A 27496-nucleotide genomic window follows, 5' to 3' on the forward strand; every position below is an offset into this window, starting at 1 on the left:
CTCTGGGGATTGAAAGGCTCTAGACCTGAAGGCCCCATGTTTATAAGAAAAGAGGTGTCCACAGCACTGGCTCTTCAGTTGCTTCTGCAGCCTCTCCTCCCATGCTACTCTCTCTAAATAGTGACCTCAAAGGGAAAAGAACAAAAGAAAAGAAATTCTTAGAACAGGTCATCTGTCTCCTATCATCTGTCCAGAATTTGGGCCATTGTGGGTTTCATGGTGCCCTCAAAAAAAAAAAAAAAAAAAAAAAAAAAAAAAACCCAGACTGCAGATCCATAGACACCTGCTCTGTCTTCTTTGCCTAGGAAAGTTCTATGCATTTTTCTCTAAGAATGTCAGGAGTTATCGGCATCCTTTCCAGGACTGATTTCACAAAGGCTGCACCTATGATGAAAGAGAGGCTAGAAATGGCACTGCAGTCACTTATCTCCCTTCCTTGCCGACGGCCATGAGCCAGGCTTTTAAGGTGGTGTCATGGGTTGAGAAATGTTCACCCAAATATATCAGATTCTAACCTTTGGAACTTGTAAATGTTATAAAGAAAAAAGGTTCTTTATAGATGTGATGAAGTTAGGGATCTTGACATGGGTAGATTATCCTGGATTATCAGGGTGGGCTCCAAATGCAATCACAGGTGCTCCGAGAAGGGAGCACCGCAGGAGGTCACACACAGAGAAGGGGAGAAGGCAGGCGATGTGACCACAGAGGCAGAGACTGAAGTAGCACAAGTCAGGGAAAGCCAGCTGCCACCACCAAGAGGCAAGGAACAGATTCTCCCCAAATCCTCCAGAGGGAGTGGAGTCCTACTGACACCTTGATTTCCACCCACTGATACAGATTTCAGACTTCTGGTCTCCAGAATCATGAGAGAATAAACTTCTATTGCTTTAAGCTACTGGGTTTTTGAGCATTTGTTACAGCAGCCTCGGGAAAATAATACAGAGGATAGAAGATTTCTTCCATTAGGAAGTGGGAGAGCTCTCTACAGCAAATATAAGTTTCCTGATTTATACTAATCCCTGCGGGAGTGAGATGCTGTCCAGTGATGCCTTGTGCACACCTGCGAAGACAATGAGGTCCATCTGATTAGGGGAGAAGTTAGGGCTACAAGAAACCCATATGTAGGGTAAATTACTTCATTTTTCAGATGAGGAAAAGAAGATCAAAGGTTGTTATTTAACTTGCCCAAGAGCAGCTACCCAGTTCCTAATGAGTAGAGCTACTTTAGGTCTCCAGACCTAGGGCACAGTGCACGCGCACACACACACACACACACACACACAAATAGGTCATGATGACAAAACACATTCAATGAAATAATGACAGAAATAGGGAAAAAAGAATCAGGATCTGGGGAAACTATAATTAAAAGATTAAGATCAAAGGAGGGAAAAAAACTAACAAAATACACAGAACCCCTCAGGGCCAACATAGTTAAGCTTCAAAATAGACGAAAGAAAGGGAGGAAGAAGGGAGGGAGAGAGAAAGTCAGAGAAAAAGAAAGATGTTTGCATGGGAAGTGGAGGGAGATCCTTCCCTGAGGGATTTTTTTTTTTTTTAACAAGTGTGGGTTGTGTTGAGAAAGATTAGGGGAGCAAATAGAAAGAGAAAGCCTGGGGACAGTGGGAATCCGCACAGGGCACCTCGGAATCTGCAGAGGTCCCCTCCCAAAGGCCAGAAGAGCTGCCCGAAGGCGAGCCCCAGGCTGACCCCTTTCCCTGCCTCCTTTACTGGGTGACTTGGACAGCGGCCGAGCACCCCCAGAACACACGCGGCCCGTATTGTCCCTCCGGCTCCCCCAGGGCCCTGTTTCCCAAATCTGCCTGGACTGGACCGTCTGCAGACACCGCTCGTTCATGGCCCAGGCCCATTGAGCCCCTGGAAGGGTTCTCCTTCCCCCCGGGAAGCTCTAGGGAGGGCTAAGGTGCGACAGGGACCCCCAGGGGCAGCAGGCAATTCGCAGACACCGGTCATCAGCCGGCCTGTGTTGGGGTGCTTCAGCCTCTCTGTGCCCATCCCAGCTGCTGCCACCTTCAGCGGAGGCCTTGCCAGCACCACTCCCCCAAAAGGGTTCCTCATTCATCTTCAAATCCTTGCAAGGAAAGTCTCTCCATGGGACACCCCCACTTACGACAGATCTCTCTGGTTCCCCGAGTTGTCCCAATGAGTGTGCTTCCTCTCCGCCCCTGCTCATCACGCCCAACGCTCCGCTCACAGGACAGAAGGAAGCACTTGGGCCTCATCCGTCTTCACACTTGCTGCCCTGAAATTCCATCTTGGCTTCAAGAAATGGCATAACACCTGCGTTTCTGTTACAGCATTGACGTACTCAGCTTTACAAAACTTGTAGGACCATGATGGGATTTCTGGGGGAGATGTTCCATTGGGGAAGGCCACAAGGAGAGGCATCATGTGGCTAAGAGCACCCCAGGTTAGACCCCAGTTGCACCAGTAATTTAAGAAAAAGAAGGCAGAGGAGGGGCTGCAGAGTCACTCATCAACAGGTCAGACGGGCGGGGTGCAGGAGAGAGGTCATGGGGAGCAGCTAGGATGGGCCTAGAGAAGCAAGTGGAGCCAGAGCTGCTGACGCCACCACACTGGAGGAGGCATTGCAGGGCAGGGCGGGGTAGGGCTTGTGCGTGGTCTCCCCACCACACGAGGAGCCAACCTGCTCTTCTCAGAATCTTGGGCCTTACAGGGTCAAAGGGACCCCACAGATGTGGTTAAGTGCAGGATCTTGGGATGAAGAGATTATGCTGAATTATACAGAGCGGCCTAGTGTAATCGTGGGGCCCTTGTAAGTGGGAGGCAGGTGGCTCGGGGTTGGTAGTAGAGGCAAGAGGTTACAGAGGGTGGAATACAGGTGGTATCTAGACTCTGAAAAGACAAGGAAATAGATTCCCTCCCAAAGCATCTCGAATGGACACGGCCCTGCCATCTCTTGCTTTTAGACTTCTGACTTCCAGAACCTAGAAGAATAGGTATGTGTTGTTGTAAAGCTACTGAGGTTAGGGTAACTTGTTACGGAGGCAACAGGAAAGGAATACGCTCTCCCATAGTGCAGGGGCGGGGGGCACGTGGGCAGCTTTGGACTTGCCCCAAAACTCGGGGGTCCAGATCTGCTACAAATGGCACCATCAGGACTTCCTCGGGTTCCTGCCCTGTCCCTGGGTCATTCACCTACTTGGAAGGGTGCTATTTATGCTGCCAGCAAGGTTATCTGTGAAGGTGGTAAGGTCGGTGCCCACCCAGAGCCCTGAGGAATCCTCTTCCCAGTTAACAGCCTGGCATTTATTAGGGCCGTTGTACCTGTCCCCCAGCCTATTAACAGAAGCACGACCTGTCCTAACGCTGTCACTGTGCAGACACTCGGGCTTGCTCCCAGCTAGAGCAAAAGGAGCCAGGGAAAGTGAGTTTAGGCAGGCCACGGCATGCAAAGAAAGCACTGCTGCAGCCCAGACAGCCCACGGGGCCAACACCAGGGACGCCAATGTTGTGCCAACGGCCCCTGCCAACCGCGCCTGGCGTCCCGGATGCTTGCAAATTGAAGGCGAAGACACAGGAGACCTCTGGCTGCCCGCAGCCTCCAGTTCTCCACTCTGTGCGTCCCAATCCCTTAATAAAAGTGATTTTCAAGCTACGTCCCTGCAGAGCATTAGCATGAGAGAGCTCTGGCTGTACCATCCTGATTCTTTCATTTGAGGCACATGCTCATTATAGACTCTTTTTCAAATAAATCATATTCCTGGCTGCAAAGGAGAATATTTCTCTGGGCTCACGTGACAGCCCAACAAGAAACAACAGCACCACGGTCCCTAGAGCCTTACTATCAAAAGCTGGCAAGTGTCAGGATTACACCTATGTTCCTACTGTGATCCTAAAATAACACCACTGATCCACAGGTGCGTTTTCTATAAGGAATATTAATTTGCACACACCTGCCCTACTTGAAAGGGACTGGAATATTAAGCTGCAGGACAGCAGGGGCAGGACCGCCACCCAGGCAGTCGCCCCAGGCAGAGGTGACCTGGCGCCACAACACAGAGACTTCTGATTCCTACACCAGTGCTCTCCCCATTACCCACCCTGTACCATTAGTGGTAACCCCGATACTTGTGCTAGCGGCCCCCAACCTCCAACATGCCTCCTAAGGGTAAGTGAAACTCTTCAACAGGCTGCCTAACTCATGTTAATAATTTTTCTTACCTAATTTTCTAAGTTGGTACAAAGGAGCACAAAATGGTCATTGATTGGGCACAGCCCAGGGCACTCGTGCATGCAAGCACACCCTGCTCCCTGGGGTGGGCACACCGGGGCAGGACCTCCAACTCTGCAGGCCCAGCCAAGGGTCCCTTCTCTTATACTTCCATTCTGCCTGTAACTGGGTAGGAAATCTAGGCTGGTGTCTTGAATTTTATGGGAAAGGGAATGAAGTCTCTCTTAGATTCCTAACTTTGTCCTGGGAGGTATTGCATCTGGGGCTTAATGAAGAAGCACATGGATTTTGATTTAGCTACTAATCCTTGTGTGTAAACCCCTCACTGGTAACCACACAGGAAGGCAGGTGTGATTGAGCTCAGACTCCCACAGCTCAGGAAATAATGTCATGGAGGTCCTATGGTGGGCCTTGATGAAAAAGGAACTATAACTGAAGGGAACTCACAGATCTTGAGCTGTCCACAATTAATTCTCTTAAAATCATATCATGGTGTTTGGGCATTATCTGAATGACTTGCAACTTGGTTTTGATTTGATTTAGGTAAATGCATTTGATTTAGGGTTGAGTTATGGGACAAGGGTGATCCTTCATGGTTGGAAGCATAATGACCCCAAAGACGTCCACAGCTTAATCCCCAAACTTATGAGAATGGTAGGTTACATGGCAAAGGGGAATTAAGGCTACGGATAGAACTATGGTTGCTAATTAGATGACCTGAAAATAAGAATGTTGTCCTGGTTTATCCAGATAGATCCAACGTAATCGGTCCTTAAGTGAAAGAGGCAGAACCAGACACCTGGCACCTGAGAACTTGGAGAACTTGGCCTGCTGTTGCTGCCTTTGAAAATGAAAGATGGGAGCAACAAGTCAAGAAATGGTGGTTTCTAGAAGCTAGAAAGGCAAGAAAGTGGATTCTGCCCTGGAACCTCCACAGAGAACACAGGCTTGCTGACATCTTGATTTTAGCCCAGTGACACCCATTTCAGACTCCTGACCTCCAGAACTGTAAGATAAAAATTGTGTGTTGTTTTAAGCCATTGTGCTTGAGGAAAATTGTTATAGCATCAATAGAAAGCCCTTTCAACCTTTGTTTCTCAGCTTCAGTACTATTGACATTTGGGGCTGGAAAATTCTGTTGTTGGAGCAGTCCTATGAATTGTAGGATATTTAGTAGGATTCCTTGCCTCTACCTAGTAGATGCCAGTAGGGTCCCTTCCTCAAGTTGTAACAACCAAGAATGTCCCCAGACATTGCCTGAGTGGGAGAGAAGGGGGAAAATTACCCCTGGCTCAGAACCACTGCTCTGAACCCACCATGATTATTCATTCTAATATGCACTTTGTCCTCATACACATTGAATCTGTTCACTGACCTTTTCTATATGGATGCTTCTGGATGAGGCCTTTGATGTCAGCTGAAAAGTAAGCACCTAGGGAGGTACTACACAAAGCTCTCATCCATCTCTGACACTTCGGAATGAGTTCCCATTATTTCAAGCAAGCTGACTTGATGGGGAGAGAGAAAGGGATCTGAACGTGCTTTTAAGTAAAGAGAAGGACATTGAACTAAGATCCAGATGGGTGCAAGACAGACTTTGCCTACTCCATGCAATGCTCTTTTTCATTTAAGCTGGGCCAGAGTATGCGCATGAGTAAGACGCAGTTTCTGCTCTCAGGACCTCACTGTCTCATGAGGGAGATAGCATACAATTTTTTAAATTCTCAATAGAAATTATAAGGACTATAAACACACCATGATCATATATCCTGAATCAAGTATCCATGGTCCAGACACAAGCTGTGGGAAAGTATAACCATAAGATCAAATATTTTAAATCAAGACTACCTCGGAACATGTAGCAATACCACCTGTAAAAGGCATATGTAAATTGCTGCTAGAAGCTTCCAGGGCAGGGACCTACATATGGGCAAGAGGAGGAGGAAGGAACCACAACCTATGCAGGAGAAACACATGCATAAAGGTGCAGGCAAGGAAAGCATATGGCACACTATTTGGAATCAACCAGCAATTCCGGATCGATGTAGCTAGTTGAAGATAACTCCAAATATGCATCGTTAAACTTCAAATAAATAGATAAAACAGGAGTGATTTTAATTTAAAAATATACTATGGGTCAAGAAACTCTTCAAGGGTGAGCAACAAGGATTTAACCAAGATTCCCCTCTCTCCCTAATCCCCCGTGGTGTAACTGTGGGCAAGGTATGTCCCTGCACCTATTTCCAATCTATAAAATGAGAATAATAATGTCTGCCCTCAGGTTCACTGAAGGAGTTGCGTATCCATGTGATGCCCTTGGCAGAGTGTCTGGACTGTGGCAAGTGCTCTAGAGTCGTTCTTATTAATATTATTGGAAGTAGTATTGTTAGCACTCAGATAATGGCACCAAGGCACTGGCATCTGGGGCAGGCACCTGCTAGAGCACCTGAAGGACAGCCATCCTCCCTGGCAATCGGGGAAGGGTGACCGTGTTGACCCCCTCACCTGCTGGCTCTGAGGAGCAGACCAGAAGGCCTTGCACTTATGACTCAAGGGTCCTTCTACAGAGCAACAGCTGGGGACATCATAACCTTCAGCCCTGACGGACATCAGGGAGGAGTGGGGGCCTGTCGTGAGCCAGGGGTGCAAATGCCTTTGGAAAAAGAGTCTCCCCTGAGCTCCAGACAATTGTCACATGAGAATGTTAGCAGATCTCATTCTGAAAGAGAAGACGGGAATCAGAAATTCTGTGGGGAAATTCCCAGTATTAAAACACAAAGCAAGACAAACCAGCTCATTGGTCTGGAAGCCAGATTCAGCCTGGGGGCCTCTCTTGTGACACTCCAGGTTAGAGACTTGTGTAAAACTCTTTCTTGCCATATCCTTTGATATGAGAGCACCACCGGCAGGAAGTCAGGGTACTTCTCTTGTAAGACTCCGGGGAACCCCAGAGGAAGAAATTATTTGTGACTTTCTTTGGAAGAATCTATATATTGATTCCAGGAGTGTTACTACTTTAACACCACTTTACTGCCACTTTTACTGCCTCAGCTGGCAGCTTGCCAACCTCTTCAAGGCCAGGAGGATGGGAGTCCCTTGCTATCTCCTCACCCTCACCACCAATCCCTGACCAAGTCTGAGAGAATGGATCACACCAGTATCTCATAGCTCTGTCGCTCCCGCCAACATTTAAGCAGTGCCATCCTATGGCTGAAGCCCTGTCAATGCTTCCTAACAGATTCTCATGTCCCCACCTGACCAGGTCCTCCTGCACACATCGCTCTAGGAGGTTACCATTCCAAGCACACGTTGTGTGAGCTTGTGCCACTGCCTTGCTTGGAACCACTCAAAGACACGCCATCGCTAGCAAGTCAAAATCTGAGCTCCTTGGCATGAGGTATACATCCAGGGGGTGGTGAATACTGCATGCGCCTGAGTGTTGGAGGCAAGGGAGGTGGGAACTGCAGGGAGGGTCCATACTGTGAAGAGCCTCAAACATCACACTGGGTTGCTGGCTGCCTTACATAGGCCATGTGGAGCTATGGAAGGTTAGAAGCAAGGACGAGCCCTGTGGGGTCTAAATTTTGTAAATCTCAACGCTCCCTTTGCTACTTCCATGGCACTTAGCACAGTTTGTAATTACTTCACTGACATTTATTTTTTTTTTCCACGTCTTCCATTAAACTTCAAACTATGAGAGGAAAAAAACCCCACAACAACCCACGTGTGCTTTGTTGACATCTATTTCTCTACTACCCTGTAGGTACCTGGAACATAATAGCAATCCAATAAAAGGTTGTTGAATAAATAAGTCAATGATGAATGCAGAAATGAATGAGTATAATTAACACAAAATTAACTCTAGGCCCCATCCAATCCATATTTCACCATTCCTGTCTGTATGTAAGATCCTTCAGAAATGTGTCAAGATAAAATGCATATTCTGGTGAAGCTTTGCAATGCAGGGTGCAGTGGCAGCGATTAGACATTAATGATGTGCATTTTTATTGAATAAAGCAAAATGCAGAGCAGCAACTAGTAAGTAATTAGAGGAATAAGACTGTCAAGTGTGCTCATATGCCACAGTTAATTGAAAAATCTGCTTAGTGTTACCAGAAGCATAAACACCAAGATTTGGTATTCAATTTGGCCTATGTGCATGAAAGATCAAGAGAATGAGCAACAGCCTTTATTCAGGTATGCCTTCTTTTAACTCATATTAATCACGTTCTTGAACAATTTGGACATACTCTGAAATGTTACCGGGCATCTTCTCTGGGTAGTGACATTTTCTTGATTTTCCAAACTTTTAGTAAGAAATACACATTACGTTAAAAATCAGAAAAATGATAAAACCTTAAGAAAAGATTCCTAGGAAAGAAATCAATATATTGCGAGTCATCTATGGTCCCATAAGTTTTCAAGTATTTTTTAAACCCTTTCAATAGCATTTTGGTCCTTGGAATAATGACTTTTTAGAGTAGGTAGGAATCTTGCAAGATCATCTCATAAAACTCATGTTTCACAGGTACATTTTTGACTACACAGTGTCCCTCCCCCACTATGTGTGATTCTAGCACAACTGTCAGTCATGGAGACTGGGGGATGGAAGGCAGTGTGGAGAGGCTGAAAAACAAGATCCAAACCAAATAATCAGAGTCATTTAGATCATTTCCCTGGAAACAGTATTGAATCTGGCAGCATTCACATGACTCGGGCAGCCATTCAGATTACTTCTGTTGGGGAGAGGATTATTCTCTTTGTCTTGGCCCTCAAGTCAAGGGAAGACATGGATTTGGAATGATCATTCAAACGTTGAGTAATAGATGTTCCTGGCCCAATTCCTTGGCCTTTCCAGAAATGTGTTAAGCTAATTAATAACCCTTTTTGCTGAAGGCTTCCATTTCTTTTCTGTCACATACGTCAGAAAGAATCCTTAATGAATCACCACCCATAATGAATACTATTTATCTTACTTTGTTTTATTTTATTTTATTTTATTTTATTTTATTTTATTTTATTATTTTAGAAAGGTAGACTGCCACATTCAGTGCCTCCTGTGGATATGTCTGGAGTTTTAGAAGCTTGCCTATGCTATGTTCTTCCATAAATGGGCTTTGAGAGCTTGGTTAGAGGTTCTAACAGGAGAGCAGAGCTACTCACATTGTCTTGACTGAGTAACAGTTTTCCTGTATGAGTGCTGTTGTTTTCTTCAATCAAGCACACAGCTTTGGGATGTATGTGCATGCAGCAGTAAGGAAGGAAGGGGACACCTGCCTGGCCAACCAGAGCAGCCAAATCAATCCTGGCATGAGTGGGGTGACAGATGTCCCAGCCAGATCACCCTCTCAACCTGTCCTCTTTATTAAGACTCCAAGTATGAGGACTCCAACATATTCCTGGGTCTCCTATTTTAATGATTTTTCTGTTTTTTCTAATAGTGGGAGTTAAAAAAATCATTTCTTATGTTCAAATTAAACTTTCTACTATAATTTTAAGTTAAAGAGTTCTACTTCCATCTGAGATAGAGTCACAGGAGCTAGATTTATCCTCCTTGTGAAATGACAACAACAACAATCAGAAGACAAAATATATGAAACAAAGATTTTCAAGTCACTGGATATTAGGCAATGAAGGACAGTGACGCCGAGACAGCTAACTAATGAGGTGAACCCTGTAACTGCCACAGGTTACCTTGAGAGAATTTACAGTCTGGAGCATAAGGAGGAGGAAGCCAGATAGAACCTGACGGACTCTGTGAATTGAGAGTCTGGAGAAAAGAAGGGAGCTGGAGCTAGTAAGAATGGGTATCAAAAAAGGAGAAAACTTCATAGAAAGCAGTCTGTACAAGGTCCTTCTTGGGTATCCAGCATGGCACTGAGCAGCATATACATTTAAGGAAAGTATATGATTCTGGGGGAAACCATCTAGAAAGATTGGAGAACAGTGCCCAGTGCACACACAGGACTGTGAGCACAGCCTGTTCCTACCCAGCAGAGGAGAAAACGAATAATTCATGGCGCACTGGGAAAAGTACCCAGGAAAGTCATGCCTCAGTACTGGGAGTAGTCCTAGATTGAGCACAGCTCTGAACCCACCAAAAAAAAAAAATCACAAAAACAAGAGCCACAAAGATCTATTTCAAAATAACTTAACTGCATCCCAGAGCAAAGTTAAGGATATTTATAGGGCTATAAAATTAATCAGAACTAAACTGTATAAAATTCAGTGTTTGGGATCTAATCGAAGATCATCAGATATGCAAAGCAGCAAGAAAATATGACCCATAATGAGGATTGATCCAGAACTCACACAGAGGGTAGTACAGACCAGGATGTTAATAATGCTTTAATAAACATTTATTATAACTATTCCACTATGTTCAGGAGTTATGTAGAGACATGAAGAATATTTTTTAAAGACCCCAATGGAACTTCAGGGGATGAAAATTGTGAGGTCTAAGAGGTAAAATACTCTACATGGCACCCCTCAGCAGACTGGACATTGAGAGGGAAAGGTTGATGACCTGGAACATGTAACAATAGAAAGGATCCAAAATGAAACACAGGAGGTAAAAAGAACCCCTCCTCCCTGCTGCCCCCCAAATGAAAACAGCATCAGTGAGCTGCAGGACAGTCATGAGCAGCCTAAAATGTAAGTCATTGGAGTCTCCAGAAAAGACATTAGAGAGAAAGGGGTGGAGAGAAGAAAAGCTTATCCCTTCAAAAGAAGAAATAAATAATGGCTTAAAATTTTCAAAATTCGGGCAGCCCTGGTGGCATAGCAGTTTAGCGCAGCCTGCAGCCGGCGTGTGATCCTGGAGACCCTGGATCGAGTCCCATGTCAGACTCTTCCTGGTGCCTGCTTCTCCCTCTGCCTGTGTCTCTGCCTCTCTCTCTGTGTGTGTCTCAATGAATAAATAAATAAAATCTTTTTTAAAAATTTCAAAACTCAATGAAAACTATAAGCCCATGGATGAAAATAGTTCAGTGAAACCCAAGCGCGCGCGCACACACACACACACACACACACACAAAACATGAAGAAAACTACACCAAGACACATCACGATGAAATTGCTTAAAAACAATGATAAAGGATAAAGCTTAAAAGCATTCAGGGAATAATGACAAGGCACATACAAAGGAGTACAAATAAGAATTACAGCAGATTTCTCCTTGAAAATTTGAGAGCTGGACAACAATGGAGCAATGTCTTGAAAGCACTGTATTGAAAGCCCATCAACCTAGAACTCTTTACTTGGTAAAAAACATTTCAAAACAAGGGCAAATCAAAGACACTTCAGTCATACAAAGACTGTAAGAATTCATCTCCAGCAGATCCACACTACAGGAAGTGAGGGGAAGCCCTCTAAACATAAGGAAAATCATACTGGATGGACACCTAGGGCTACACAAAAGGATGAGGAGCATGGGAACTGGTAAATTGTGAACAAGCATATAAGACTTTTTTTCTGGAGCACCTGGGTGGCTCAGTGGTTGAGCATCTGCCTTTGGCTTAGTTCGTGATCCCAAGGTCCTAGGCTCAAATCCCACATCGGGGTCCCTGCAGGGTGCCTGCTTCTCCCTCTGCCTGTCTCGGCCTCTCTCTCTGTGTCTCTCATGAATAAATAAATAAAATCCTTAAAAAATAAGAGACTTTTTTTTTTCTTACTATTTAAATTTTAGGTCACTCTTCCTTCACTTGGTTCTCCATGACCTCTAGCTCTTCATTAAAGCCCTTCCTAGAAAGGAGGCAAACCGAGTGGGGAAAACTTAGAGAGAAAGACAAACCATGAGACACTCCTAACTCTGGGAAACAAACAACAGGTTGCAGAAGGGAGGTGGAAGAGGTGACTGGGTGATGGGCACTAAGGAGGGCACTTGATGGGATGAGCACTGGGTGTTATACTATATGCTGGCAAATTGAATTTAAATAAAATATTAAAATAAACTAAAATTAAAAAATGCATCAAAGCCTTTCCTAGAAGTGATGAGTCTCATTGCATTTTACCCATCTCTCCTTTTAATTCACATCTTCATTTCTATGGATTTTTATTATTCTCACAATATCACCCTCTGTACCATTAGGACTTGTGTTTCTCACTCTTCTAGCTTCTCCTCACCTTCTTGAGCCACATAACTAAATGTCCAGAACAAGTATTTTTACCCATAGAGCCATTAAGTGGCTTGACTGCCACCTTCTCTAAAGGGCTTCTGATTGCTTATGGAAACTTGCACATTACCTTTGTCCTAGAAAGTTGTGGTGCATATTAACACATTAAAGTTTCCGAGGAGGTCATTACTAAAGCACTCTAAGTAATTTGTCTCAGTATTTCCTCCAACTTATTGACTACAGGATCCTCAGAACACAATCTGAAAATTATTGTCCTATTCAATGTCCTCACTTCATAGACAAGGAAGCTAAAGTCCAGAGAAGTAAAGGAATTTGCCTAAGATCACAGAGTGACACAGCAGAGACTAATATTTAAGTATTCTGGAATAAGTCTGGTGTTCTCTCCTCAGCACTCACCGTGAAACCTTGGAATTCTTGGAACTTCCCTTAGGAATTCCTTGTCCCTCCAAAACCAATCTCACAGCTTTAGAGTTGGCCTTTCACTGTCAAAGTTCTTTCCCAGCATAGAACTGTGTCACTCTAGGAATCCGCAAATGCCCGGGCATTTGGACAGGAATCCAATCCTCAGATCACAAGTCTCTGCAGGGAAAGGAAGCTCGTTGTGAAAGTGCCATCCGAAAAGACAATGCTGTGCCTGCTCAGAGGTGGCAATTCTACTTGGAATTGGCAGCCATTTCTCTGTCATCACTTAGTCATTTTCCTGTTCAGCTCAGAAGGCATCCCTGGCTTTGCTGGGAGTGACAGATGCTCTGTGGAGCAGAGCCCCAACCCATCCTACCCAACCGGCCCTGCTCTCAGCAAAGGCTGAGTGAAAGGGGCAGATGCGAAGCCAGACTATTTTGACAGGGGACTGATTTCCCCCACTTCTCCCCAAAAGCCTTTTTTCTCTCCTTATGTTTGGATGAATTATTCCTATTCTCTATGAAAGGCAAAGAGGAACAGAAAGAAATTATTCCAAAGGGGAGGCATTTGGGGGGATGGCAGGGAAAGTACAAAAAGGAAACCTCAAAGGTTTTCAGCGTTGGAAATGGTTAGTGAGCAGATCCACCCTGATTTGCTCATCTGTGCTGGGCACTAGGATGCAGGGAAGAGGAAGGGAGAGAGAGAGATGTCATTTTTTAAAGTTCTTTGCTATTTGAGCTTGATAGAAAATTCATTTCAAAGAGAGTCCTGGTCTTCTGGTTGAGAAAAAATAACCTAAGCAATGTGTTTGATTACGAACATGAAGGCCTCTTGGAAAGGATACCCCAGGTAAGGAGGCCAGAAGAAACGACTGAGATCAGGATCTCAGAGAGGTGTTAGCCCTCCTGTGCCCAGTGCACTCTCGATAGCCAAGAGTGGAAACAACCCAAAATGTCCGAGAACAAATAAGTGGATTCTTAAAATGTGGTATATACATACAACGGAATGTTATTCAGCCTCAAAACAGAAGAAAACCCTGCCATCTGTGACAACATGGATGAACTTTGAGCAAATTATGTTAAAAGAAAGAAGGCAGTGCCAGAAGGCCAAATACTGCCTGATTCCACTTATATAAGGAACCTAAAATAGTCAAACTCATGGAAGCAGAGAATAGAATGGTGGTTGCCACGGGCTTGTGGGAGGACGAATTGGGAATTATTAATCAACAGTTATGCAAGAGAAAGTTCTAGAGCTCTGCTGCACAGCACTGTGCCTATAGTTAACTCCAGTGGGTTATACGTGAACAATTTTGTCAGCAGGACAGATCTCAGGCTAAGTGTTCACACCATAGGGCCAAGGAGGGCAGCTTGGCCGTGCCAAAGCTCCCGGGGTGGAGAAATGGGGGCACGATGACAGTACCATGAGGCGGGCCCTTCTCTCACCACTCACCTCAGTGGAAGTCCGGGAAGTGCAGCACCTTGTGTTAGTGGAGTTGGGGGGCTTTAAAGTGCACCTCTGGGTGGGGGGGCCTGGTAGGAAGACCAGCATGATCCACCATGGCACCTGTGACAGGATCCCTAGACCGAGTTTGTTCTCACAGTAAATGGGACATTGAGCACAGAGGGCTGGCAGTCACTTGATAAAAAAAAAAAATGATCTCGGGACACCTGGGTGGCTCAGTCGGTTAAGGGTCTGCCTTCCGCTCAGGTCATGATCCCAGGGTCCTGGGATTGAGCCCTGCATAGGGCTCCCTGGTCAGCGGGGAGCCTGCTTGTCCCTCTGCCACTCTCCCTCGTGTGCTCTCTCATGCTCTGTCTCTCAAATAAATAAATAAATAAATAAAATCTTAAAAAAAATATATGATCTTGGGGCACCTGGGTGGCTCAGCGGTTGAGCATCTGCCTTTGGCTCAGAGTTCTGAGATCGAGTCCCACGTCGGGCTCCCTGCATGGAGCCTGCTTCTCCCTCTGTCTATGTCTCTGCCTCTCTCTGTGTCTCTCATGAATAAATAAATAAAATCTTAAAAAAAAAAAAAAGATCTCATTTAAACCTCACACCCAGACTCTGCAGAATCATTGTCCCTATTGTACAGACAGGAAAAGCGAAAAGCGGAACTGGGCATGTTACTATGTTGCTTAAGCTCGCTCAGCCTTTTCTAGAGGCTCAGCCTTTTCTAGAGGCTGGCAGAAGCAGAACCAGGCTGCGTACCCTGCTCTGAGCCGCTCCAGCTCCTGTGTCCCTGGCCAACCTGCTTGTGATAAAACTTGCCCATCCCTCAACGTAACTCTCCACGTCTCTGACGGCAGGGAATGACTGACTTCACGGTGCTTGCTCACTACTGCCGGGCATGCAGCAGGTACTCAGTATGTATACGCTAAATTGCAACCCCCCAGAAAAGAAAAAGAAAGTTCTTTTTCACTTTCTATAAGTGCTGTCATGGAGAATATTATCCAGGTAGCTCAAAAGTTCATTAACTCGCCTGAGATTACATAGCTGGAAAGTGATCCAGGTGTGCCTCAGTGAAACATTTGCTGGGGACCCCCAGCCAGCCCCCCAGCAGCCCGGCCACACCTCTGCAGGCCAAGGTGAAAGGCCGCAAGAAGGAGCAGAGAGATGGCATCATATAATGGCCCACGGGCAGGGAACACGCCACCAACCCTTTTTCACCCAGGGTAAGGTCCCAAAGCCAGGACGGAATAGCAGACTGGGTGAAGCTGGGTGAAGGGAGAAATCAATAAAGGAATCAGTCGTTTATTCAAAAAATAAAATGCTTTTGCACACAGTCGGTGAATGATAAAGCCTCTCGGCTTCAGGAAATTGATTCTGGCAAAAAAATCTTTGCTCAGCTTGATTCTTCTGGTTCCCATAGGGATTTCTCGATGATAACAAAAGCTCTGCGTGTCTGCAGTAAACAGGAAACAACAATAATTGTTTTGTTGCACAAATGTAAAGTGAACGTCCTGTCATCTGGAACCAGAAATAAATCTGGTCTGGGTATGAAAAATAAGAAGCAAGGAGCATCAAGAAGACACTTAACTAGAAACCCCGACGTGCCCTTCTATGTGCAAGCACCCCCAGAGGCGCGCGGGGCCTTGGCTCCCCTGCAGGCCTGCTGCTTTCCTGCCTGGGCGTGTGCGGGGTTGACGATGTCACATCATCTCAGCCTCCTCATCTGCTGGCATCATGGGTAGGAGGTAAAAGAGGCAACTGGCATTTATTATAAAAACTTTCACATAGAGTCCCTCGTGCAACCTCCTAACAGCCACACGAGACTGGCACGATTTCTAATCCCCTCCAGTCCCTTCACATTGAACTGAGGATCCATCGTGCACCAAGTCTCCAGGAAAATCCTATTTACAATTGTGATTGCCAGAGAAATTGAGGATTTCTTTGCCACTTCCTGCTGCACCTACTGGAGATTGTTCTTTTCATGTGTATTACCATCTAAGAGTGTCTACTTTATCCCAATATTGAAGATTTGTTGAAGAATACATTTTATAAATATTCTTCAGTATTATTTCAGTATTATAAAGTATAAATAATTATCAGGGGTGCCTGGGTGGCTCAGTCGGTTAAGTGTCCGACTCTTGATTTTGGCTCAGGTCATAATCTCACGATTGTGAGATCGAGCCCTGCGTCAGGCACTGGGGGTAGAGCCTGCTTAAGATTCTCTCTCCCTCTGCCCCTCCCACTTTCTCTCTTTTAAAACAGTAAGTATAAATAATTACAATTAAGTTACATCCACATACCCACTACCCAGTTTCAAACAACATAACCTTCAACTTTATGCTGCTGTTCTTTGAAGACCTCAGTGTACCCCGCCTTCCACCCCATCCTTTGAGAGATGACCACTAATCTAATTTTGTATTTATTATTCATTTGATTTTCTTTATATTTTACCATGTTTCAGGCCCTTAAAAATAATTAACTTGTTATTGAACTTTCTGTAAATAAACAGAATAAAAAGTTTATTCTGTAAATAAACTCACATTGCATGTATTCTTCTGCAAATTAGATGTTTTTTGCCTAATAATAATCCCGAGAGTGCTCCAAGTTGTCGCCTATCACTATTTTACATATTCAGTAGGATGCTTTATCTGTCTATTCTATTATTTATTCCAGATACATGTGCAAGTGATCTCCAGGTTTTCGGCTTTTATGAACACTTGGCAGTGACCTTCTTAGACATGTCTCCTGATGCACATGTATAAGAATCTTTCTGGGATATATGTATGTCTAAGGAGTGGAAAAACTGGGTCATAATATATATACACACACACACATTATATATATATATATACATTCTCAAATTTAACAGATAATCCCATTTATTTCCAAAATGGAGATCTTCTACTAGGAATAAAGGGAATTGTGCTTTTCCATCTGTTTCTCAGTATGTACTTTGTAAAACCAATGTCATAAATGTTATCATTTTGGTTTCAGTTTGCACTTCCCTGATTATGAGTAGGTTGGATTTTCTTTAATGATTCTGGCTCATTTGCATTTCTTTTCTGGGAAATGTCATGTCTTCGGTCAGTTTTTCTAATGAGTTCTTTATATACTTCTTACTGTTTGTCAGAGTTCTTCGTTCTGGATATTAATCAGGTATCTTCTACACATCATGGCTTGCTTCACTTCATATCTTTTAGTGAACAGAAGTCAATAATCCTAGTGAATTCTTTCATCTAGAGGTTTTTGCTTGTTTGCTTTTGTTTTGGAAGACTTTCTTTGAGGATTTCCTCCTTGAGGATATGAACGTATTATCCTATGCTGTCTCCTAGGTTTTATAGTACTCTCTCTCCTACTTAGATATTTTATCTGTTTGCAGTGTTACTTTTATGTACGATGTGACGTAGGGAAGCAATTCATTAATTTCCAGGTAGATAACCAGTTGTCAGACTCATTTGTTAAATACATGCGCATTTGCTCTTGAGCTAACCTCTTCTATGAGTCAATTTGTATATCCTTGTGTCAATGCTTCTACAGCTATTGTGATAAATCTTATTATCTGGTAGGAAAAAAATTGCCCTATCTCATGTCCTTCTTCAGGAAGGACTGTTCATCTGTAAAAATTTTACATTCAGATTGTCAAGCTCCCTAAAAAGCCCTATTGGTATGCCGATTAAATGACAGGTCAATTTGAGGAGAACTGGTATTTTTACATCTTATGTTCAATTTATTCTTAGGTTCTTCTCTGCATCTTTGTACATGTAATAAACCTTCAATTTTCTTTTACTGCATTAACACCATTCTGCTCTGGGTATTAATGTTATAGTCACCTAAAAGATGGAATGCTCTTATTTCCTATTCTCTGGGTGTTTGTAGAAGACTGGAATCATCAGTATCTTGAACATTTAGTAGAACAAGCTTGTAAAACTGTCTAGGATATGTTGTTTTCTTTGAGGGAAGATGTTTCCTAAAATTATTAATTTAAATTCTTTGTTGGAAATAAAATTGTTCCTAATTTTTATTTCATCTTGGGTCAGTTCTATTAAGTTGGATTTTTGTAGGAATTCAATCATTTAAGTGTTCAAATTTACTGTACATAATTTAATATCCTCCTGTTGTCTGTTTATTATTCATAGCTTCAGTAATTTGTCATTCCTAATTTTTTATGACTTCTCCATTTTGTCTTATGATTTCAAATAACCAACTTTGGCTTTGCTGATCTGTTTTCTATTTCATCAAGTTCTGCTTGTTATTTCTTTTCATAAGTTGGGGAATGGGTATGCTGCTGTTCTTTGTATCTCTGACATAGATATTTGAATTCATTTTTAGTTTAATGCATGCGTTTTAGACTGAATAGGGAAAAAAAAGTATACCTCTAGACCTGCTTTCATTATACTCCACAGATCCCTGGGTGGCTTAGCGGTTTAGCGCCTGCCTTTGGCCCAGGGCCTGATCCTGGAGTCCCGGGATCGAGTCCCACATCAGCCTCCCTGCATGGAGCCTGCTTCGCCCTCCGCCCTCTGCCTGTGTCTCTGCCTCTCTCTCTCTCTCTCTCTCTCTCTCTCTCGGTGTCTTTCATGAAAAAATAAATAAAATCTTAAAAAAAATTATTATACCCCACAAGCTATTTGTGATATATCGTCATTCTATTTTTTCCTCAATTTTTTTCAGATTTTTTGATTCATAGATTACTCAAAACTTATTTTGTATTAATTTCTAACATAAGGGGTTTTTAATCATTAACATTTTTGCAAAGTGCTATTTGGTTCCACATATGATCAATTTTTTTTTACAAGTATTGAGCGCTCATATATGCCAGAGATTGTTCTAGGTCACCAGGGAACGGAACTGACCAAAAATTCATGCCTTTCTGGAATTTATGTTTTGCTGTCAATTCTTGGAAATCTCCCATATGCTTAACTGGAATGTGTATTCTTCACTTGTTCAGCCAGTTGTTTTAAATATGACCATTAAATCAAGATTGCTTCTCCTATTACTCAAATTATGTATACCCTTACTGATTTTTCTTTTGCCCGCTTATTATGAGAGGTATGTTAAAATTTCCTGGTCTGTTTGTGAATTCATCTATTCCTCCTGTTTTTAATTACCACCGTAAGAGGCATATCCTCTTGAAAGACAAGAAAACCAATTTTCAAAATAAGAAACATGTCTTATCTAATAAACTTTGTAAAAATAGAGCCAAGATTCCAATTTAGTTGTCTCAATTATGACAACATTGCATGACTACTGTCATGTTTTGTCTAATATCCTTATGTAGCAACAACACATCAATCTCTCCCAACTTGGGGCACATTTCCTCTTTCATACTTTAAAAAAATTCCTAGAGTTCTCTGTTTCCTGGCCAGCTGTGAATGCGCCCAGGACTGGCCATCATAATATCTTAAGCCACACAACCTAAACCAGGCCAATAAGAGCCCTTCCTCTGGAAATAGACATATCTGCTTTTGTCGTATTGCTTTCTAATGGTTCTTTGGTTACTAGTTATGTCTGAATGCATCAAGGTACTTAGCCAGAATATGTCTTGAGGTTACTTTTGTTTTGCTGTTTGCCAATAATATTCTTTTCCTATATATATTAATCTCATCTGAAGATATTCTGAATGTCATGATTTCATCTCCATAGCTAGAATACATAATCTTCCATTTCGTTTAGTTCAAATGAATACTTTTTAGTGCTATGTGCAATTCACTGCATTGTTGAATGAAGTATGGTTTATTTCAAAAATCATTAAGCCTTACTACAGGCCAGGAATTGTGTTAGGAGGCACTATAGATTCAGAATGGAATAAAATAGAAGTCCAGTCAATCAGGACACAGATGCAGAAGTCAAGTTATATGCGTGGAATATAGAAGTTACAGGAGCATTGGCAGTGGAGGCAGGTCATTCAGCCAAGGGGTAGGCCATCAGGGAAGGCTTTGCAAAGGAAGTGACACTTGAGTTGCAGCTCGGAGTGCAAGTGATCAAGAAAGTACAGTCCAGGAAAAAAGAAAAAAGCATCTGGAAGGAGAATAAATGATTCTCCACACTAATATTAAATTATCAGTGATTTTTAAAGGTTGTTTTTTTTTTTTTTTTTTGCTGTTATATTCCCATTTCTCATTGACATTCTCACCAGGGTTTATGAATATCTGGCACCTACGCTGTCACACCTCCACTGACTCTAACTGAACACAGAATTCTTAAGGAGTCTACTCCACATGAGGTTCCATGATTAATAAAGTAGAAATAGGCCATCATCCTTAATAAAAAAGTATATGAGAGAAACTTGCTGACCATTTCTAGTTTGATTGGGTGGAGGAAACTCTGAAAAGTTGAATCCAAAAGTGAGGCAGGGAGGCCAGGTTCACTAAAACATCACTTGGGCATTTTTAAACATCACTTGGGCATTTTTAAAAGTTCCAAGTCTTAAGCCACACCCTATACTGGTTAAATCCTAAACTCTGGGGGTGAGGGAAAGGATTCAGTATTTTTGAAGCTCCCCCAAGTAATTTCCAATGTGCAGACAAGTTTGAGAATGACTGCCATAAGGAGTCTTTGTTAGAAAAAGTCTAATTCATCACAGATTAAAAGGGCTCGAAGAATTACCAAATTGTGCTTCCTGGGGAGGATGTCTTAGGGCAAGATGGAGGCCTCTGAATCTGGGCTGTGGTCAATGAGCAGATAACAAGAGTGAAGACCTGAGGGCCTGGCCAGTGAGCAGGGCATCATTGCCCAGAGGTAGAGCCAGAGGTGTGAACTATGTCCATAAAACTGAAGAACTGGCTTTCAGGCACCTTTTCTGTTTTTTTTTAAATCAGTTTTAATGGCCAAATGCCAAGTCTACTTAAAAATGGTCATTTCCTGTTTTCATTTCTTTCTATGCTTTTAGAAATGGCAAAGTACTAAAGCTTTGAGGGCAATCGGCATAACAACTGAATGAGCTTAATTTCGCTACATTGAACTTTCTTTCAAGGTATTACATTTGCATACAGGAAAAAGCCCAGGTACTTAAAAATCAATGAAATGATATTATGCTCAATTAAAAAGAACATGCCTGCGTAAACACAATACTTGGTAGCACTACCATTTATTTCAAAGTCATTTTGACAACGCACTGCTTACTTAAAGTAATTAGAATTTTGGGTTAGAGATAATGGGAGTACAGAAAACACTGCCCTGAAAGCAGAGCCAATGTCAACACCATCCTAATCTCCTTGCACAAAAAAGAAAAATCTACCTCTGTGGCATTACAGTGACTCAAAATCTTAAGAGAAAAAGACTTCAACTTGTATGTTCACTCGGAATTTTAAAATCTCTCTCACGGAAGGAAAGGTAAAAGTAAAGTTTTCAAGACCTTCCTATACCTCAATGTGCTTTTCAGTTCCAGATGTAAAACTGTATTTGTACTGATACAGTACTATGCAGTAAAGACCAATTCAAGAATGTAATGAACTTTAAAAGCAGCTTCTCTTTTCTCTGCACAGGGAACAATTTTACTGATTTAAATTAGGAACTTCTAGTTGCAGAGAAGGAGAAAGGGAAGGCAGGAGACAGAAACAGGTGATCCGGGACTCAAAGCTGGTCCTTAGCTGCTTTCTAATAGAGGGAGAAGATTGAAGATTTCTGGGGCCAAACAAAGGCAATATAGAAAAATGAAGTTTTAAAATCCACACACATCACTGAGTTTATCCATTTTCTTCTTAGAAAAGTAATTTTGCAAAAGGAAGTTCGATTTTAAAGGATTTGTCTCTTTTTTCCAACTCTGAACTGAAAAGAAACTGTTCGAAGCCCAGTCTAGTTTATGGTTTCAAAATATTTAAGTGATCATAAGCCACCTGTTCAGCCAACACAATGTAAATAAGCTGCATTAATGTTCTTGTTAAGAACTACCTTATCTGTTCTTTGCTCCTTGCAAGTTCTGTTGAGGCAATGCCCCCTAAAAGACAAAGAAGAGGCTCTACAAAATTGTTTCCAACACAGACCCTGTCGCCTGACCAGGTGGGATAAATGCTGTCAAGAATGGAACGCCCTCTAGAGGCTAGTCATCCACATAGCCTTTTGCAATCCATCAGAGCCGCAGGTCTCAGGTGTGGTTCCTGGACCAGCAGCATCAACATTACTTGAGAAATGGTTAGAAATGTAAATTCTGGGGTCCTGCCTGTTTAGCCCATTTGGGTTATCCTATAAACAAAGAAATTTATTTTTCACAGTTCTAGAGACTGTGCAAGTCCAAGATCAAGCACCAGCTGATTTAGTATCTGGCAAGAGTCTTCTTGATTCATAGATGGCACCTTGTAGCTCTAACTTCACAATGTGAAAGGTCTAAGAAAGCTTTCTTTTATATGGGCACTGATCCTATCCATGAGGGCTCTATGCTCATGACCTAATCACCTTATATAATCACCTTGGGGGTTAGGATTTCAACATATGAATTCTGAGGAGACACAAGCATTCCAACCATAGCACCACCTTACGCCAATTGAATCAGAAACCTCTGTGGTGGGGGTCAGTGATCTGTGTTTTAACAAACCCTGCAGATGATTCTGAGGCACACTAAATTTAGGAGCCACTGTATTGGAAACACTTCACTCCCCAAAGATGTCAGAGAATGAATGTGTCACTGTGTAAAGAAATTAATTATACAGGCATGAACTAAGCTAAACTATCTTTCCTCCAAGTAGGTAGATAGATAAAGCTGATGCTTGTATCAAGCAAGGACATGGAGATATAATTTAGGAAATATCATGAGACCAAACTATAACATATGAGAAAACGCTTTCAGGAACTCTAATAGAAATTATCCCCAAACTATGGCTTTAAAGAATGATCGTGTCCCTTGATGTAAATGATAAAGTAATGTAAATGTGCAATAGCATAAATATGAAAGAAGACTATGGGTAACCCCAGTACCTACACCGCCACCAATCAAGAGGACTAAGCACATTCATGGACTCCCACGGTTTGAACCCTTTCCCATCATTCAGGACTATAGCTTGCCACGAACCAGTTCATGGTTATCTGACCACAGAATGAGGCAGAACATGTTAACAGTCGAGATAGAAATGAAAATAACAATTAGAAAAAAAAACGCTATATTTTCATCTTTTTTATTGAACATACATAGTACATGTAAAACAACTGGCATAAAATTCATAAAAATACAATACTTCTATGCGATATCACTTTATTCCTTTTTTTTTTTTTTTTTTTTTTTTTTTTTTTTTTTTTTTTTTTTTTTTAATTTTTATTTATTTATGATAGTCACAGAGAGAGACAGAGAGAGGCAGAGACACAGGCAGAGGGAGAAGCAGGCTCCATGCACCGGGAGCCTGATGTGGGATTCGATCCTGGGTCTCCAGGATCGCGCCCTGGGCCAAAGGCAGGCGCCAAACCGCTGCGCCACCCAGGGATCCCTATCACTTTATTCCTGATACAGCTTTTCACGTTCTCCTTAATATCACTGTCCTATTTTAATGCAATACTTTTTCTGCGAAGCGTTTTTAGAGGCTTATCTGCTTATAGAAATACTGCCCCCACTTTGTTTTTCCTATGTCATGGCAAGAGCTATATTTACCACCTCCTTACCCATCCTTACCTTCCTCACACTAAAGCAAAAATATTTTTAGATGCTAAAAATGAGTAAAATACTGAGCTTTAATACTGTTTGGTCATGTATATGGAAACTACTACTATTCTATGTTGCCATAAAAGATACTGATCACCTACAGCACAGGCTGCTACGAGATGTGGCCAAGGCTGAGTGTGCTGTACAGCCCAAGGCCTCTGTTCTAAACTGGTCTAAAAGATAATCATAGCTTGCTGGTGGAGTTACATTAATAAATACCATTACAAAAGGATTCTGTTTGGGGGGAAAAAAAGAAAACCAACCTAATTTGACCACGCTTAGCTCTTCCCAGCATATGCAACTGTCAAAACGGCATTTTAGTGTTTCCTGTACAGAATTTCCAATCACTGCATGTGAACCCATCGGGAAGGGAACGATCGGAGGGTGGGGAGAAGAGAGAATGACTTTAAAAGTGCAATCTTTTAAAAAGTGGAATCGCTGCATGTATAAAACAGCCATTTTCGGGTGCAGAACAGTCACACGTAGAGCAGAGCGCCCTTCCCTCCTCCCGCCCGCGGCCACTCTGGGCCACGTCAGCCTCCAGTGCCCTCCTCCCAGTTTTCTGGATTGCTGCATCACTGCTCAAATTCTACTCCTCATCCACGACTCCCCAGCTGCTTCCCTATTTTCTGAAACTGGCAACAGCCCAAGGAATACAAGTCACCCAGCGAGCGAGGAAGAGGGGGCAGGCACCTGAAGACACTGTCGGCAGCTCCCAGCGGAAGGAGGCTCCCCGGAAACGCGGCAACGTGGGCTCTGGGGCGGGCTGGGGGCTGCCCACCCGCCAGCCCAGGCTGTCCTTGCAGCTGTCTGCTCTAAGCAAGCTAGTGCTCCCCCCAGACCAGGCTTGTCCTTGGGCTCTGGTGAGAAGGCAGAAAGGGAACAGCTCTTCAGTGGCTCCCAGCAGTGGGCACCGGAAACCATCCCTGAGGACTCAGGTCTCAAGGACAGTCCACAATGAGGTTAATCTGCCTGTGGTTAATAAAGAGAACACTGTATAATTAAATGTGTAGTCCATCGAAGTCATGGTTTGCTTAGAATGTAAAATCTTAAAAATGTTTCTCAGAACTATGAGGATTCACTGTTTTGAAGAATCTCATTTCACACAAATTAACTTCTAAGAAACAACAAAAAAAAATACTAGGAATTCAGAGCAGGTTTGGGAGTCTTTCAAAATAAAAATAAATAAGAAGGAAAAAAAATAAAGAGGAAGGCTGAATATATTCATTCCTCGTACGGATATGATCACTCTGGGGATCAAAATCATAACATAAGGCTTAAGGCTTTGTCTTACTCAAGACAGGCAATGTAAAAAGTAAAATATAAAAACTCCATTCACTTCTCATTATCGTTTACTCTTTTGACAGAAAAATTAGTCATGTTTTATTGTATATTAATAGAAGAAAAACTACACGCACTACAGTCTACTGTTCCACTGCAAATTATGTCTACTCAACTACACATTAGTTTGTAGATGCATTATATTTGGGTCATTCAAAATAGTTGTTCTTAAAACTACAATTAAACATGAAAAATTTTTACAGTGGTTTAAAGGTATTAAAATATAAACATCTGAATAATACTAAAAATGAGAAAAATACACAATTGCCATTACATTTTTTTTTAACCAAGAATAAGTACTTTCTAAGCAACTAAACGAGTAACACTTATTTGACAATTCTGGGAGAGAAAGAAGGAGAGAAGGAGAGAAAGAAGACACACTAATGTCATATGGTTGGTAATTACAGGAATTTAGTCCTGACCATTAGATCCAAGAATCTGGATTAGTAATGGGCAGGAAATGCTTCATTCATAAGAGCAACAAGAAACAAAAGAACATTAAGAAGTGAAACAGGTAATTCCACATAGCAAATACCCACGTCTGCCCCATCTTCTCTTACGGAAGTTGATGACGGGCCCGACGCAACTGAGATGCTTAGGACAGTTACTGCGATGTCACGAAGACAAGAGCAAGAGGCAGGAGAAGCAGCAAGGGGCACCAATAGTCCATAAACTAAAATCGGCCCCTACACTGTTCGGAACTCATGATATTTTCATATCCTTCTTGTCGTGACCCATCATATTTTTTATACAGGTAGCTTTGCTCCCTTACTTTAGCACAAATATTTAAGTCAGGTACAAACATATACTCATTTGCATAGCAAATTTTAAGGGGTGCATTGAAATAGTAACCAATTGATTAAGGTATAAGTATTTTTACAGTCAGAACAACATTCAAATTGACCAAACAAAATGTTTTCTATTTGAAAACAGTTATCTATAAAAGTTTTTGGGATTTGAATTAAAAACAAGGCATGAGTTATTAGCAAAACATTAAAACCATTACTGATGTACTTCTCTATAGGCAGCAGTCATTCTTCTATAACTTCTAAGACCTTGTAAACACTGTTCTGGAATACGGTGGTGAAGTGTGGCTTGGAATCCTTCACCAAGAGGTTACATAAGGGAGGCTTCCCAGCATTAGCAGGATCTTCTACGTCCCAAATTTCAGGCATACTGCACCCAGGCCTAGAGAAATTAACGTACAGATTAAAAATCGAAGTACACTATATATGGCAGATGAAGCAGAGCACACTTTTCATATTCTTGTCTCCATTTCATCTTTTCTATATAAATTAACTTAGTTAAAAAAATCCTATTAGAGTTATTTATATTTATTTAAGCTGTCATAAATTCTCTTTAGAACAAGGTGAACACAGCCAAGTTAACCATAAAAAAAAAAAAAAAAAGAGACAGACATACAAAATACATGAATTTAGGTAGGGTAAGAGATCTTGTTTAAATTCTGCCTCAGGTACCTAGCAAGACTGGCATTGGATAGCTCAAGCAGTCTCTCCCCACATTTGTCAGATGGGAGATACAACTGGGGTGTGTCATGAGGACTCAGAGAGAGAGAGACACTGTATCTAGCTTGCGCTATGCCCCGCACACAGTTAAGAGGTAATGCGTTATATTGACTTAAAAATCCTAATTGGCAGATATGCTTAGGTCACATTTATGCAACTTCCCCCTACTGTCTTCTAGAACGAGTCAATTTAAAGAAAATCCAGTGGTGCTCAGCTCACATTTTTTAAATGCACAATTAAATTTTAAAAGCAATAGATTTTATAAAGACTAGCAGAAGTGAAATTGGCATTGTGTGGTATTTGTTCCAATAACTTCTGCAGATAACTGTAGTATTTATTTTAAATTTAAAGCAGTGTCATAGATATAACTGTTGGCTTTACTAGGGTTCACAAATTTGTTCTTTTTTTTTTTTTTGGCTTTTGTTACATTGAAGATTTTTACATTATTATAGTCCCAAATGTCACTCTTTTCTTTTAGGGCTTGTGATTTCTATGTCTTGTGTAAGGAATCCTTCCCTATCATGGTATCATGTGAATATGCATTGTGTGTTCCTCTATGAAAGTTTCAGAGTTCTGCTTTTCATAGACCCATAATTCATCTGGAATTAATTTTTCTGTATGGTGTGATGTAGAGATTAAATTTTAATTTTTTCCATATAGATAGCCAACAGCTCTAGATTCATTATTTATTTATTATTTATCAAATCCATACTTACACAGTAAGTACCTGTACTTATTCAGTACCTGGTACACTGCTTTCAAATCTATATTACTTGTTTTATAACCACCAATGTAATAATTG

General features: G+C 42.1%; 1 protein-coding gene across 7 annotated transcripts in view; it reads right to left on the reverse strand.

The window, feature by feature from the left end:
* DPY19L1 (dpy-19 like C-mannosyltransferase 1) overlaps nucleotides 1–27496 on the reverse strand; it is a 141985-nt gene that overhangs the window by 22598 nt on the left and 91891 nt on the right. For 3 of the 7 annotated variants that reach the window (XM_038557318.1, XM_038557322.1, XM_038557321.1), the window contains one exon: nucleotides 25173–26356. In XM_038557318.1, the coding sequence (XP_038413246.1) occupies nucleotides 26200–26356 (157 nt within the window). In that variant the 3' untranslated portion in view covers nucleotides 25173–26199. Of the gene's footprint in view, nucleotides 1–23630; nucleotides 24800–25172; nucleotides 26357–27496 lie in introns of those variants that run through there. The other 4 variants (XR_005369693.1, XR_005369694.1, XM_038557319.1 and 1 more) reach the window with 3 other exon arrangements.

Source organism: Canis lupus, chromosome 14 (genome assembly GCF_011100685.1).
Source record: "Canis lupus familiaris isolate Mischka breed German Shepherd chromosome 14, alternate assembly UU_Cfam_GSD_1.0, whole genome shotgun sequence".
Lineage (NCBI taxonomy): Eukaryota > Metazoa > Chordata > Mammalia > Carnivora > Canidae > Canis > Canis lupus.